This window comes from Pollachius pollachius (genome assembly GCF_949987615.1).
Source record: "Pollachius pollachius genome assembly, chromosome: 16".
Lineage (NCBI taxonomy): Eukaryota > Metazoa > Chordata > Actinopteri > Gadiformes > Gadidae > Pollachius > Pollachius pollachius.
The window spans coordinates 19,101,922-19,115,488 of NC_136949.1; the positions used below are offsets into that span (position 1 = coordinate 19,101,922).

Consider the following 13,567-nt stretch of genomic DNA (forward strand, 5'->3'; position numbering starts at 1 on the left):
AGAAAACGCTGTTATATGCTATAGACCCTATAGTATCTGTCGTATAAAGGCTGGGACGAATTTCAAATTATAAATATGTACACTTTATGTTGAAAGTATAGACCGTTGCGATTCCCATTCAAACGAATGGCGGAAAAGGGGGGCTGTTTACGTTTGGTTGTAGTCTTTCGCTCGGTTCTCCGTCCCAACAGTAGGGCTAAAACCGAACGAAAAGACTACAACCAAACGTGAACACCCCCCCTTTCCGTTTCTGGCCAACAAGCAATGAGTCTTCCAACAGAAATCAATGGGATTTACAAAATGTGCAATAAAACACGATATAAACTGTATTTCGCTACAATACTTGATTCAACGACTCTATTTCATCCTAAACAAACCACAAAGGGGGATCAACGTTCAAAATACCGGAAAAAAATAATAGCTTACAGCAACATATTGAAAAAAAGAACTATGAACTAGTTCATTTTTTGGAACTGTGAACTTAGTTCAAAATTTTGAATCATGAATGTTTAACTGAACTAGTTCATTTTAAAATTTGTGAACTGAACATTGAACTAGTTCATGTAGAAAGTGAACTTTCCCAACACTGCCTACAGGTCGCAGGTGGGTATCATACATTATGTTAACTGAAAAATGAATTACGTAGTTAGTGCATGAACATGCCGCAAGTGTCCTTCAATGCATTTTAATGGTCGCCATAATATATAATAATTAGGGCTGTCAAAATTAACGCGTTACCGCAGGGTGATTAATTTGTGGAATTAACGTTAATTTTTTTAACGCATTAACGCATGTGCAACATGACCCGTCCAATATTTCACGCAGCGAATTCTAGCAGCCGCTCTGCATTAGTCGCCGCTAGTCGCCGCTCTAGAGTTTTGGCTGAGACACAAGATGGATACAGAACCGAAGAAGCTGTTGGCCCTCTGGATGGAAAGTTTGAGTATAAAAAAAACAAAGATGGAACACTTAATAAACAAGCAGTGATTTGCACACTCTGCAAGGAGTTTTCATTTCGCCAAAGCACTTCCAGCCTAAAGTACCATATCAGCGCTAAGCATGCGTTTGTCGGCGCTTCAAGTTCTGGGGCAAGTCCAGGGGGCTTGCTTCAGACAACGCTCACCGAAGGCTGTGCATTAAGTAAGTCTATTCCGGAGAACTTGACCAAAAAAATTGCCAAATGGATTGCAAAAGACTGTCGGCAAATTAATATTGCTGAGGACAAGGGCCTCGTGGAAATGTTACAAGTTGCTTCACGCGACGCATTCCACAAGCCACCGTTAAGAGGCACAGTAATGACTAAAATCCACAACCTCTACAAAACGGAAAAGAAAAAGAAAGAAGAGGATTTGGCTGTCGCCCTGACAGGAGACCACTGGACCTCTGTGAGTAACAACAATTACCTGGGTGTAACTGCACATCATATCACTAAAACATGGGAACTGAAGTCTTTGCGCTAACTACAATGAAAACAGAAGAGCGTCACTTTGCAGAAGCATGTGCAGAGCAGTTCCTAACAGTAGCACGCAAGTGGGAAATAGAAGGAAAAGTCACAACTCTAGGGACCGACAGCGCACGCAATATGATAGCTGCGGCTAGACTTTTGCCATTTGAGCACATGCCTTGTATAGCTCACATCCTACAGAGAAGCATCACGGTGAGCCTCTCTGACAGCGGATTTGTGTATGCATTGTCCAAGTCTCGCAAAATTGTGGGCCACTTCAAAGACAGTCCGGCAAACACCGCGGAGCTTCAAGCACAACAAGCTGCCCTTGGACAGCAGCAGGAGCCGCTGGTCCAGGACGTTCCAACACGTTGGAATTCGACGGTGGATATGGTCAAGCGTCTGAACCGCAATCAAGCAGCAATAAAAGCAACCCTGGACCAACAGCAGCACAAAGTCTTTATGCTGACACCACCCGAATGGGACAAGCTGCAAAGACTTGAGACTCTTCTAGAGCCCTGTCGGTAAGTAATCCACATATTAATTATTAATAGGCCTATAGGTTGAAATAAAATGTAATTGATTAAATTGAAATGATATGTTACCTTTTTGTAAACTACCAACTTCTGTTCTTATAACTTAATGATGTCTCTCTCTTGTGTGTGTGTGTGTGTGTGTGTGTGTGTGTGTGTGTGTGTGTGTGTGTGTGTGTGTGTGTGTGTGTGTGTGTTTTATTCAACTGCAGGTGTGTGACTGAGATCCTGGGTGGGGAGGCCTATGTATCCTGCTCTGTTGTACTGCCTGCCCTCTGCCACTTGCGTCATGTAATGGAGGTCTCTGATGAGGACCCTGCATATGTGGTGAGATTTAAGACAGCATTCAAAGAAGACCTAGTCTCCCGCCAAGAAAAGACCAACAACGCATGGCTCAAGCTTGCAACGGCCCTGGATCCACGTTTTAAAGACTTGAAGACCCTGCCCAAGAGTGAGAGAGAAGAGGTGTGGACCACACTGGGAGGCATGCTGCATGAACAATCACCAAGAAGGTCTCCACAGACTTCTGAAGATGGGCCACCCAAGAAGAAAATGAGCCTGCTCCTACAAATGTGCTCAGATTCAGATTCTGAAGAGGAGGTGCAGCCTGGCAGAGACATACACAGGTACAGGGCAGAGCCCAGCATTAGTATGGAGGACTGTCCCTTGCAGTGGCTGTCTGTTCATTCAGGAGCCCATGACAAGCTGGCCCTGCTGGCTCGCAAATATCTAGCGACTCCTGCATCCACAGTTCCATGTGAAAGACTCTTCTCAGTGGCAGGCTACATCGTGCAAAAGAAACGGTCAGCCTTACTTTTAGAAAATGTCAACCAGTTAGTTTGTCTCAGCAACTGGCTAAAAGAAAAATAGCCAAGAGAGCCACATTTTATTGTATGAAGGTGTGGTAGTTTGTTAATTTAAAAAAAGGGTAAATGTTCAACCAATGTTTAACCATTCTAAACTCCTTAAAAAAAAAAAAAAAAGAGCAATGGCTAAGATGCCCATAACATTTGGGATGACGGTTACCTTTAAGTTTGATTAAAAAAAAAATAAATGTTATATGCTCATAGGCATTGCAAAGAGAAAGAGACACAAATTGAAATATGGTGTGGTATGTTTAAGTTTGTTTTTATTTTTCATTATTAATAACACCATCATCTGGATTTTTCCTGAATAAAAGTACATGCTAAATGCCTATATATCCGCCTTCTGTCATTTATCTTTCCGTTCCTACAACAATATACAGAGAAATTGAGAAATGCCGGGCATATTTACGAGTGGTAATTAATCGTGATTAATCCACAGCTACCCTGTGATTAATCTGATTAAAAATTGTAATCTTTTGACAGCCCTAATAATAATATATAAGTTTAGATATGTCTCGGCAACTGCGCTGCCTGTGTGAAGTTGCCCCCCCCATACCCCCCAAATTATCAAAAAATAGATATTTACGACTTCAACATACTGTTACACATTTGTGACTTTAGTGTAAGCATGCCTAACACTTTTGCTACAATAATACCTTCATACACCAGCTGGTACGAACCCCAGACAAAGAAATCCCCATTTCCTGGCTCTTGCCAGGTTACCTCAGTTAGGATTGAGCATGAATAGAAAACAAACAAAAAAATTATATTTTTGGTTTGACGCTAAATGTCCAAGGGTAATTCCTTGTATTCAATTATTTAGCAAAGATGTGTGAAAGTACAATACTTTTGCCCCTAGTTCAGGTTAGTGAGAATCTGAGTCGGTCTATATTCAGATGTAAATAAGCAGTGTGGTCGTGCCCGGTGATGGTAATGATGCAAGACAAGAGCTGGCCAGGTTTGTTGTTTTTCACATATCAGGGCACAGTGACACAAGAACACCAGGTGTTATTACACAATCCCCTCCTCCAATAAAACAACAATACAAAAAAAAGAGGCAGGCTGACACACACACACACACACACACACACACACACACACACACAAACCTACCCCAGCACGGACTTCCCGGTCTCCTCAGGTTTGCGCACAGTGAATGGGCTGGGGTCCACTCCTACCGTCTTGGGCATGAACTCCCTGGAGGGACAACACCAGGTTAGGTCGTCACGTCTTCATCCCCTTCGCTTGTTCTACTTAGGCGGGGGTTAATCAACCCCAACTTCACCTGCTCCGAATCCCTAACCGTCAAATATGGTTTGCCAATAAAGGAGACAATAATCCTGCTTATGATACAGTGACCAAAAATTAAAACGAGTTATGACTATAACGTTATTGTTGTTTTATCCACTTTAAATCAGCTGAAAACAAACAGTTTTCCACGGTGCTGCAGTTCGCCACTAGGGCTGCAACTAACGATTATTTTAATAATCGATTAATCGGTCGATTATTTCTTCGATGAATCGATGAATCGGATAAAAAAATAAACATTTGTAATTGCCGCATCTTTATTCAAAGACTGAACATTACTTCAAATTCACAGTGCAGACTGAAGTGTAAATACTCCAGGTTATTGCTCCAACGTCCCGGAACTATTACAATTAATATTAAATGATAAAAAAATACAAAAACATAACTGGGATAACACAAAAAAAACATACAATGTATGATATACATTTATATATATATACAGTATATAAGGGATGGCCATGGTTTACCGGTTAACCGATAAGATCTTTAACCATTAAATACTAACATCATCTTAATTTCTCTCAGATGACAGGAGATCATTAATTTTCTTGATATTGATACCATTTTCTATACTCCTTAACGATCCAAGTCTTTATTGATACCACTATTGATACTTTTCTATTATTTTGTTGAAATAGAACTTGTATTATTGCTTTAATTCATGATAAGATGATCATAGCTCAAGATAGGACGTTAACCTGGTCATAATTCCATCTTTACTATCTATTTTATATTGCTGGGAAAAAGTTTTCACCAAAATCTTTTCTTTTTGTATTGCATTTGAGCACATCAATCATATTACTGAGCCGACCTGAACACATCACATTTGACACTGTTTGCAGCTTTTTTTTAAGCTAACTAGCTCTATATCCTGCCGATTTTAACATGGATTTAAAAACTGGATTACTATTTTTAACTGACGGGACTTTCTACACCGTCCGGTTGTGTGATTACTACCGCTGCTTTGAATGACTGTTGATGCACGTGGTGCCGACTCCGATCCCGTCTGCACACCGTCTGCAGCAGCAGCTGACAGAGTTTTTGGTTGGACTAGACAGATACTGAGTTGAAGGAGTTTTTTTAACCCAAATACAGTGAAGGTACAACACTTTTATATAGGCCTACAGTCCAGTGTTAAGATATGACCAAAATACAAGCTGTGGTCGCTCACACTAAACCTCGCTGTGGGTGTAAATGAACCATAAACCAAACTGTCGGCGGCTGGCTGTAAACAGTGCCGCGCCTACGAGTGACGTATTAATCGCGCGATTCAACGAATCGATGAACAAATTCGTTGCCAACGCTTTTAGTAATCGATTTTATCGATTCGTTGTTGCAGCCCTAATCACCACCCACACTCAGGGAGATCTCCTGTGTGGCAACATGGATCATCAGGCCATGTATTATGGGGAAGAGGACCCAGTCCCTGTGTAAATATGAAGGACTCATTCTAAGGTGCGCGGTCGGTTCTACCCTCTGCATGTTGAAGGAGAGCCAGAGCCAGTGGTGTGTGTGTGTGAGGCGTGTGTAGGAGTGTTAGTGTGGAAACCTTGCGGAGTTGGTCATGGCGATGCAGAAGGTGTCGTCGAAGGACGTGAGCTCGTACGGCTTGAAGAACTCTGTGTAGATGTCGATGGCCTCGTCGTAGCGGTTCACACGCTTCACCTTCACCTTCCTCATGTTGTCCTTGCAAGCCACTACACACACACATTTTACATTTAGCGGATTTTGCTGAATCTTTTATCCAAAGCGACTTACAACCTGTGACTAATTACCAGCCAACCTGCACTACCTCCTGAGCTACTGTCTCTCACACACACACACACACACACACACACACACACACACACACACACAATAGGAATAATAATATCATCATAGCTCCTCTCCATGGTCACGTGCTATAGAAGTGTCTGCTGGTTACCTTCGTCATAGGCCACAGGCAGGAAGGCCAACACTCCTTCAGACCACCAGTATGTGTAGCTTGAGACAGAGAGAACGAGAGAAAACAGGAATTTTACGCCTGTGGAGGAAAGCTTGAATCCGCTCAGCAGTTCAGAATGGTGAGGCCGGACTTAACCTTGTTATGAAAGCAGCTGCGGAACGTCGGGATACATTGACTTATTCCGACTTATTCTCAATACAACCCATTTGTGTGAATGGATGTTGCCATGGCAATGGTCTCCTTTGGCTGATTTGAAGGACGAGCACAGAGAGCCTGATCTATGAAGTGAGCACAGACATTCATGTGTAGTGCATGAATGGCTGACCCTTCCTCTTGTGTACACACTTCCACATTTGTAATGGCAATGTGTATGCACGCTCTGCGAGCCATGTGCCAGCTGACCTGCGTCTCTCCTGGGCCAGGGCCATGCTGCTCTTATGGTGCAGGTAGAAGTCTGTGGGCAGCTCCCACAGGTGGGGCCGCTGCTCAGAGGGCTGGTACACCTGAAGGAACAGGTTGATGGCATCCTGCCGGTCTGCGTCTGGGGGAAAGACCCAGAGCCACCGACCAAGTGAGTTGGTTGAAGAAGAAAACGGTTTTGACAGCTCCGCCTAGCCGCTCGGTTTGAACAGCCAGGGCCTGGTGACGGAGGAAGCCTCAGTAACACTAACCTGACGCCATTGAAACCCAGTTTGTAAGATTCACAATACTGCAAATGCAAGGGCCTTCATCAGTGGGCCATAGATTAAATCACAATTGGGTTACCATAGTCGCAAATAGTACAAATACTGATTACACAAACATTTATTGACATGATTGACGTGACATCTTTGAGATTATAACTTTAAGAGCAGGCAGGGCACTGAAAAGGGATGCATCAATGGGTAAACAGTTACAGTTTGACTTGTTTTGTTCTTCCTGCCAGAGCCCTGTCTCTGACCCCCACTGTGAGTTGAACAGACCAAACATCCGTGTTGATCCCCCCCCACTACTATGAGAAGGTCATCGAACCACTCATGTGAATTCCCCTTCATCCTGTTCCAATCCCCCTTCCTCCCAGACCTCAGTCTCTCACTGTACTGGAGGAGTTGACTGGAGCAGTGCGGGGAGGGTTACCCCCCCCCCCCCCCCCCCCAATGCAAGTAGGCCAATAGGTATCAGGAAGTTGCATCTTTTTGTATGTGAACTGGTAATGATGGGAAGTTATCGGACAGCATTGTCATGCAATGTTCAGTTGTGTGATGAAATAAGAACATAGTAAAGGGCAACACAGAGAGATAGTAATAGGACGGTGAGACAGAATGAGAGAGCTACAGATAATAAGGGGAGAGGAAACACTATCATGGGACACATAATGGGAGAGTAGGGCTGAACGATTAATCAAATTCAAACCAACATTGTGATGTAATCAGTGGCGGTGGGTCAATAGAGGGCGCTAGGGTGCCGCCCCTCCGTGAAATATTCACTTGAATATATCTGCCAACTATTAATCAACTATTTTCAATACGAAATAAATCAACAAAAATACATATCGTTTATCGTTTAATTGTGTGATATACTTATCACTGCCAGCAACTATTTAAATGCGTCTAAACGTCAATCATTTGGGCTAGGCTAGTTATTGGTCATTCGAAATAAAGCCCTCCTCCAAGTCAGGGGCGCCGGCCACGTTGAAGTCAATGTAAGATCGCTAACCTTTTGCTATCTATCAAGCAGAGACAGCTTTTCATTGGCGCAAGAAAATTCGCCCTCGGGTCGCACCAGTGTGCGCCCCAGGCCAATGGTATCGCTTTTCTTTTTTGTTATCACAACATGATTGGACAATTCAGTGAATCAATCAAATAGGCTACCTCCCTTAGCAGCATTCGCGCAACACAACTACATGTAGAGAAGAGATAGATCGCTCACCAGCAGAGAGTTGTAAGCACTTTCCACCCTTTTTTAGTGGTGGAATTGGACTCCCCAAGCAATGTTATACTTAAAAGGAGCAAGTAAGTTACACATTAATTTACAGGTCTTTCGGCCTGTAGCATATAAACAAAATTAAGCAACTGTCCCATATTTCTAACTGCATTTGAAGTAGACATTGAGACTCACAAAAAATGGACGCTATAGGACAGTGATCATGATTTGTCTCAATATCAGAATAACAACAATGGGTCAAATAGCAATGGCTGGTGGAATGGCCATAAAGTAGGTCTGTATATGCAGTGTAAGCTTGTCCAGGCCCTGCAAGTCAGGATGTAGGCTATGAATCTGAATGAATAGTAGGTAAATAGGTAGTGGCCATCCCCAAAATGCACTAGAATACAGGAAATCAAATCTATTAAATTCAATTTTTTAATGGGGGGGGGGGGGGGGGGGGGAGAACCCCAGACCCCCTGTCTATTAATGTGCCCCACCAACATTTCTGATCACCAGCCTCCACTGGATGTAATAGAACGCGACTTGGAAAAAACGCAAAGGTTGCGCTAATATTTTTGGGGGATTTGTTCCTGCCTGGAGATCAGTAAGAATCATATTTATTCTTCTTTTACAATTCAAGAGTTATATAAAGTTATAATATCAATTCATGCATAAATTAATCTTAAAACATAGACCTGGCATAAAGTAAATAACAGTTTATATGTCGACTGCTTCCAATGTTGTTTTGGTCATACTATAGAATGATTTATTGCTTGTTTAGTGAATAATAAAGACCATAAGGAACTTTAAAAAGAAAAAAACGCCTACTAAATTGCGACAGCAATGTTGGCCGAAATAATCACAATTACATTATTTCCCAAAATCGTTCAGCCCTAAGGGAGAGCAACAGATAATAATGGGACAGAGCCACACAGAGTAACAGAGTGTAACATAGAAAAGAGTCCACCATGTAGCAGGATGGTAGGTTGGTTGTTGGGGTTTCCTGCAGGAGCCTGCCAATAAATGATTGAACATTGCATCTTGGCTCTATGGTCTATTGGTCTACGACTTGGAAACTGCACCCTGCTTCGAGCCATCTCTATATTTCATCATTTGGCGAGCTAGCCAGGAGTTAAACAGGAGGACTTTAAACAGGAGGACTACATCAAGAGCTGACTTCTACATGTGATGAGCTAGCCAGAAGTTAAACCAGAGTACTTTAAACAGGAGCACTACATTCAGAGCCAACTTCTACATGTGATGAGCTAGCCAGAAGTTAAACCAGAGTACTTTAAACAGGAGCACTACATTCAGAGCCAACTTATACATGTGATGAGCTAGCCAGAAGTTAAACCAGAGTACTTTAAACAGGAGCACTACATTCAGAGCCAACTTCTACATGTGATGAGCTAGCCAGGAGTTCAACAGGAGGACCACATCAAGAGCTGACTTCTATAGCACCTTGCTCACAGAGGCGTCCAGGTGAGACTCAGACATTGGGGATCAGTGTCGGCCTGAGAGTTTCTCGGCATCCAATAAGATGACAGGTAAGTTGGAAACAAGTGTGGTCAATAACCACCATTTGTTTAAGTATATACACAAACATGGTTAAACTGTGTGACTCATGATGATGATTCATTGAGAAGATGTGAGGAGAACATGAGTCCTCCATTAGAGCATTGGATAGAGAGAAAATCAGGGTAGCATCAGCATCAGGCTGCAAAATATAACTTTACTAGATCAAATAGGTATTTTTAAGGAAAATACACTTTCTGGGCTTCTCAATTCTGACCACAACAATCTCAACACCCAGTATTTTCACATTTACATTTACAGACTCAAACCATCAACCTTCTCCTCATCTTCCCACAGCTCTACCACTTCGCCACATGGACAAATCAATCCCCAAGAGCGATCAGACTACATTTTGAGGAAGAGCTGTCTTCCATAAGTTGGTGAGCAAATGGTGCTGCTATTTAATATGGTCAAATGGCCTTGGTAGGCTATGAAAACAGGTTTACCAGAAGTAAACAGAAGTACCAGGAGTATCAAAATCATCACTGTCCATGATTCTAAAGTACACAGTGGCAAAATCCACCGTCAAAACAGACTTTAGAGAAATGATGTGTGTGCACCCCTTTAAGGCCCAGCTAGCATTGGCCAAAGAGTTTACATTGGCAAACTTCAAACAAATCGATTCACTTTAGCTTTTTTAGAAAGACTTTCAATTTGGCATGCATATAGCATCTAACCCTTTTAGCCATCTTAGACTGCCAAACTTACATCATGTGACAGTTATAGCTGCTTAAAGGTAACAAATATGTATATATTTGACATAAAAATTGTATATCTCCGCCCACTTATGCTCTCGTATAGTCCCACCTGGTACATGTGGGTCCAGTTTGTTGCTTCAACAATCTGGGGATCAGAATCAGGGAATGTGCGGGCATTTGGTCAAGTTGTGGTCACTGGAATAATTCAAAATGATCTGACCACTCAGCACGAAAGCTGTTCATCATGACGAATGGTGCGTCTATAAGAAGTTTCATGGATATTGCAAGTCCTAGTGGAAATGGCAGCCTGTTGACATTTGTACATTCAAGTACTGATTATAGCTCCACCTATGTGAGAATCTGGACTATCCTTTGCATCCCTTATCCATGAAGTTAAAAAATATATACAATAATAACGAATACAATAGGGTTTCTACAGACTTCGTAGGTCCCCAAATGAACATTTGATGGAAACACAGATGGTTTGATTAAAAAGCCATGGTCATTTTGACACTAATCTTTTGGTTAATTTTAACCTTGCCATTACTTATGTCTACGACTTAACACACAAGAAAAGTTGTTACTGAGCTCTTCCTTATGCCAGGGAAAGATTGCCCTCACATAGACTTACTGGTCACTGTAGTGTCGAGGACACCTCGATGTGATACTGCACAATCAGTTATGCTGCACCACGAACATCAGCTCAGTGGCCCAATCCTGCAGATTTGCCCTCTTCAACATCCGCATGATCCGGCCCTTCCCCCCGAGGGAAGCAGCTCCGCTCCTAGTCCAAGCACTGGTCATCTCCCGCCTCGACTACTGCAACTCGCTCCTGACTGGACTCCCTGCCTCCGTGTTCAAACCTTTACAGCGTATCCAGAAAGCTGCAGCGCGCAGTGTTCAAAATACCTAAATTCTCCCATGTGACCCGCCTCTTACGGGACCTCCACTGGCTCCCTGTAGTAGCTCGCATCAGAAGCGTTGGTCAAATCACACACCCTAGCTCAACTACTTCAGCTCGACGACTGGCATCGCTAAGAGCAACTAAAAGTCGATAAAAGTCACAACTCTTTTCTCTCTTTTGGCACGCAGTGTTGGAACGAGCTCCCTGCCGATGTCAAGACCGCAGAGTTGCTCAGCAACTTCCGCAAAAGACTCAAGACTCACCTGTTCAGAGTTCACCGAGACCAGTGGTTCTCAACCTTTTTTGAGCAAACGCCCCCCTGACCTTACCCATATCCTCTGGCGCCCCCCCCCCCCCCCAATAAAAAAAATTAAATAAACTAACAACCCCACTCACACTCGTGTTATATTGCTTAAAAATGTCAGTGCATCGTTTTTCATTGATTTTGCGGTGGTCACTAATAGCAATGAATGCTCTCTGAGTCGGTTTTGGTGAAAAAAATTTAAAAATATATATGAATATTCATGACATGCAAATGTCTCACCTCTGATTGGCTAACAGCACTGTCCATCACTGTAATAAACCCAATTAAACTTTCAGAGCAACACGGGGGAAAGAAAGAAAGAAAGAAAGAAAGAAAGAAAGAAAGAAAGAAAGAAAGAAAGAAAGAAAGAAAGAAAGAGAGAGAGAGAGAGAGATTTGCCAAGAAAGAAGAGTTCAGGAAGAAATGGTTAGATTGAACATTCACCGTGACCTCGGCGCGGGCACTCCCGCGACATCCGACCACTGCTAATAAATATTTATTTTTGTACTCCAAAGTCACAAATGTGTAACAGCTCATTTGAAGTCGTAAATATTTTTTCTATCATTGTAAACACAAAATAGGGTCTACGATTTCACAAATCTTTGTTACAGGTGCACAAATCCTTTTGCTACAATCATTGCAGCACAGTTGGTGCAAAACACATTCGCACACCCGTGTTTCATAATCTGAGAACATGCCCAAAATGTGTGCATTCGTAAACCCAAATGTGAACTAATGCATCAGAAGGTGCACATCTTTGAAATATTTCCTCATAAATGAAATTATATAGATCGCTATGTTCAATGAGCATTTTAATGAGCGAGCACAAGTCCATCGATACAACTGCTCGAATCTGCTGCCATGAGTCTCAGCTGTCTTTTTTCTTGCCGATACTTTTGCAAGCAAGAAGAACTACTAATTTTGCTACACTTGTACCAACTATGTGGTACAAGTGTAGCAAAAGTGATTCGTATCCATCTGAAGCAGAGCGTCCGTGGGGACAGAAGTGCAGCATTAACCAATGAAAGTCGCCGGCAGGGGGTGCATTTTTCAAATTACACTGGGACAAATCCAAGCATTTCATTGGTTACTGCTGCAATTTTGTCCCGCCCATGGACGCTCTGCCTCATACGGATACAAATCACTTTGGCTACACAATGTACCACCCATGGACATATTATAGAAAGGACAGCGGATTCCAAAATGGCGCCCATTCATTCCTATGAAAACTGCTCAATGTCGCCATGGACATATTATAGAATGGACACCGGATTCCAAAATGGCACCCATTCATTCCTATGTAAACTGCTCAATGGCGCAGGGCAACATCAAGGAGAGATATGCTTCCGCATCATGGGAGCCTAGCCACGCCCTAGTTCATGACGCACCGGATGCAGAAATATTCTTGTTTTTTAGCATTGTAGTGTAACCAGGGTGAAACAACATGTTTTAGTTATGTTGAAATGTCACCAAATTCTGATTAGTAAGAAGTAAATATGTGTTTAAGCTATGTTCAAGCTCCCTTTTGTAACCTGTTCCAACCCCTATGTCAATGTGTTTTCAATACCTGTACTGTCGCTTTAAGAAAAGTTCGTGTTTTAGTGACGTATATGCAGCGCCAAGCTCAGAATGCGGTTGGCTATCTGAGTGGAGGTATGTTGATGTATTTGTCGTCACATTTTAAGCATATACATCGTTTTGTAGATAATGTGAATGTTATATATGAACATGCTACAGCTCCGTTATAACAGCTAACGCTTTGCAAATGTAACTTTTGAGAGTTTATTGTATATATGTGCGTCAGAGTATCCGTTTGATTGTTTGCTAGGCGGGAATGTGGTCCTGGCTATGACGGTTTACATGCGGTGACATGATTTTCTTTGGCTCATCCAGGTATGAATGTTTTATCTGTGTTGTGTATATTATCTATGCTGGTTATGTTTATGTTTGTTGGAGTGCAGTCAAATCACATTCATTATGCTATCTTGTTTATTTTTACGATATTATATATTGTGGGAATGCGGTTGGCTATCTGAGTGGAGGCCGGAATGTGGTCCTGGCTATGACGGTTAACATGCGGTGACA

General features: G+C 42.4%; 1 protein-coding gene across 1 annotated transcript in view; it reads right to left on the reverse strand.

Annotated features, from left to right (window-relative positions):
* fig4a (FIG4 phosphoinositide 5-phosphatase a) overlaps window positions 1-13,567 on the reverse strand; it is a 55,255-nt gene that overhangs the window by 22,236 nt on the left and 19,452 nt on the right. Inside the window, exons 17-20 of the mRNA XM_079753190.1 lie at window positions 6,499-6,637; window positions 6,076-6,134; window positions 5,701-5,848; window positions 3,957-4,040 (exon numbers count right to left, since the gene is read on the reverse strand). Of these exons, the coding sequence (XP_079609316.1) occupies window positions 3,957-4,040; window positions 5,701-5,848; window positions 6,076-6,134; window positions 6,499-6,637 (430 nt within the window). The remainder of the gene's footprint in view (window positions 1-3,956; window positions 4,041-5,700; window positions 5,849-6,075; window positions 6,135-6,498; window positions 6,638-13,567) is intronic.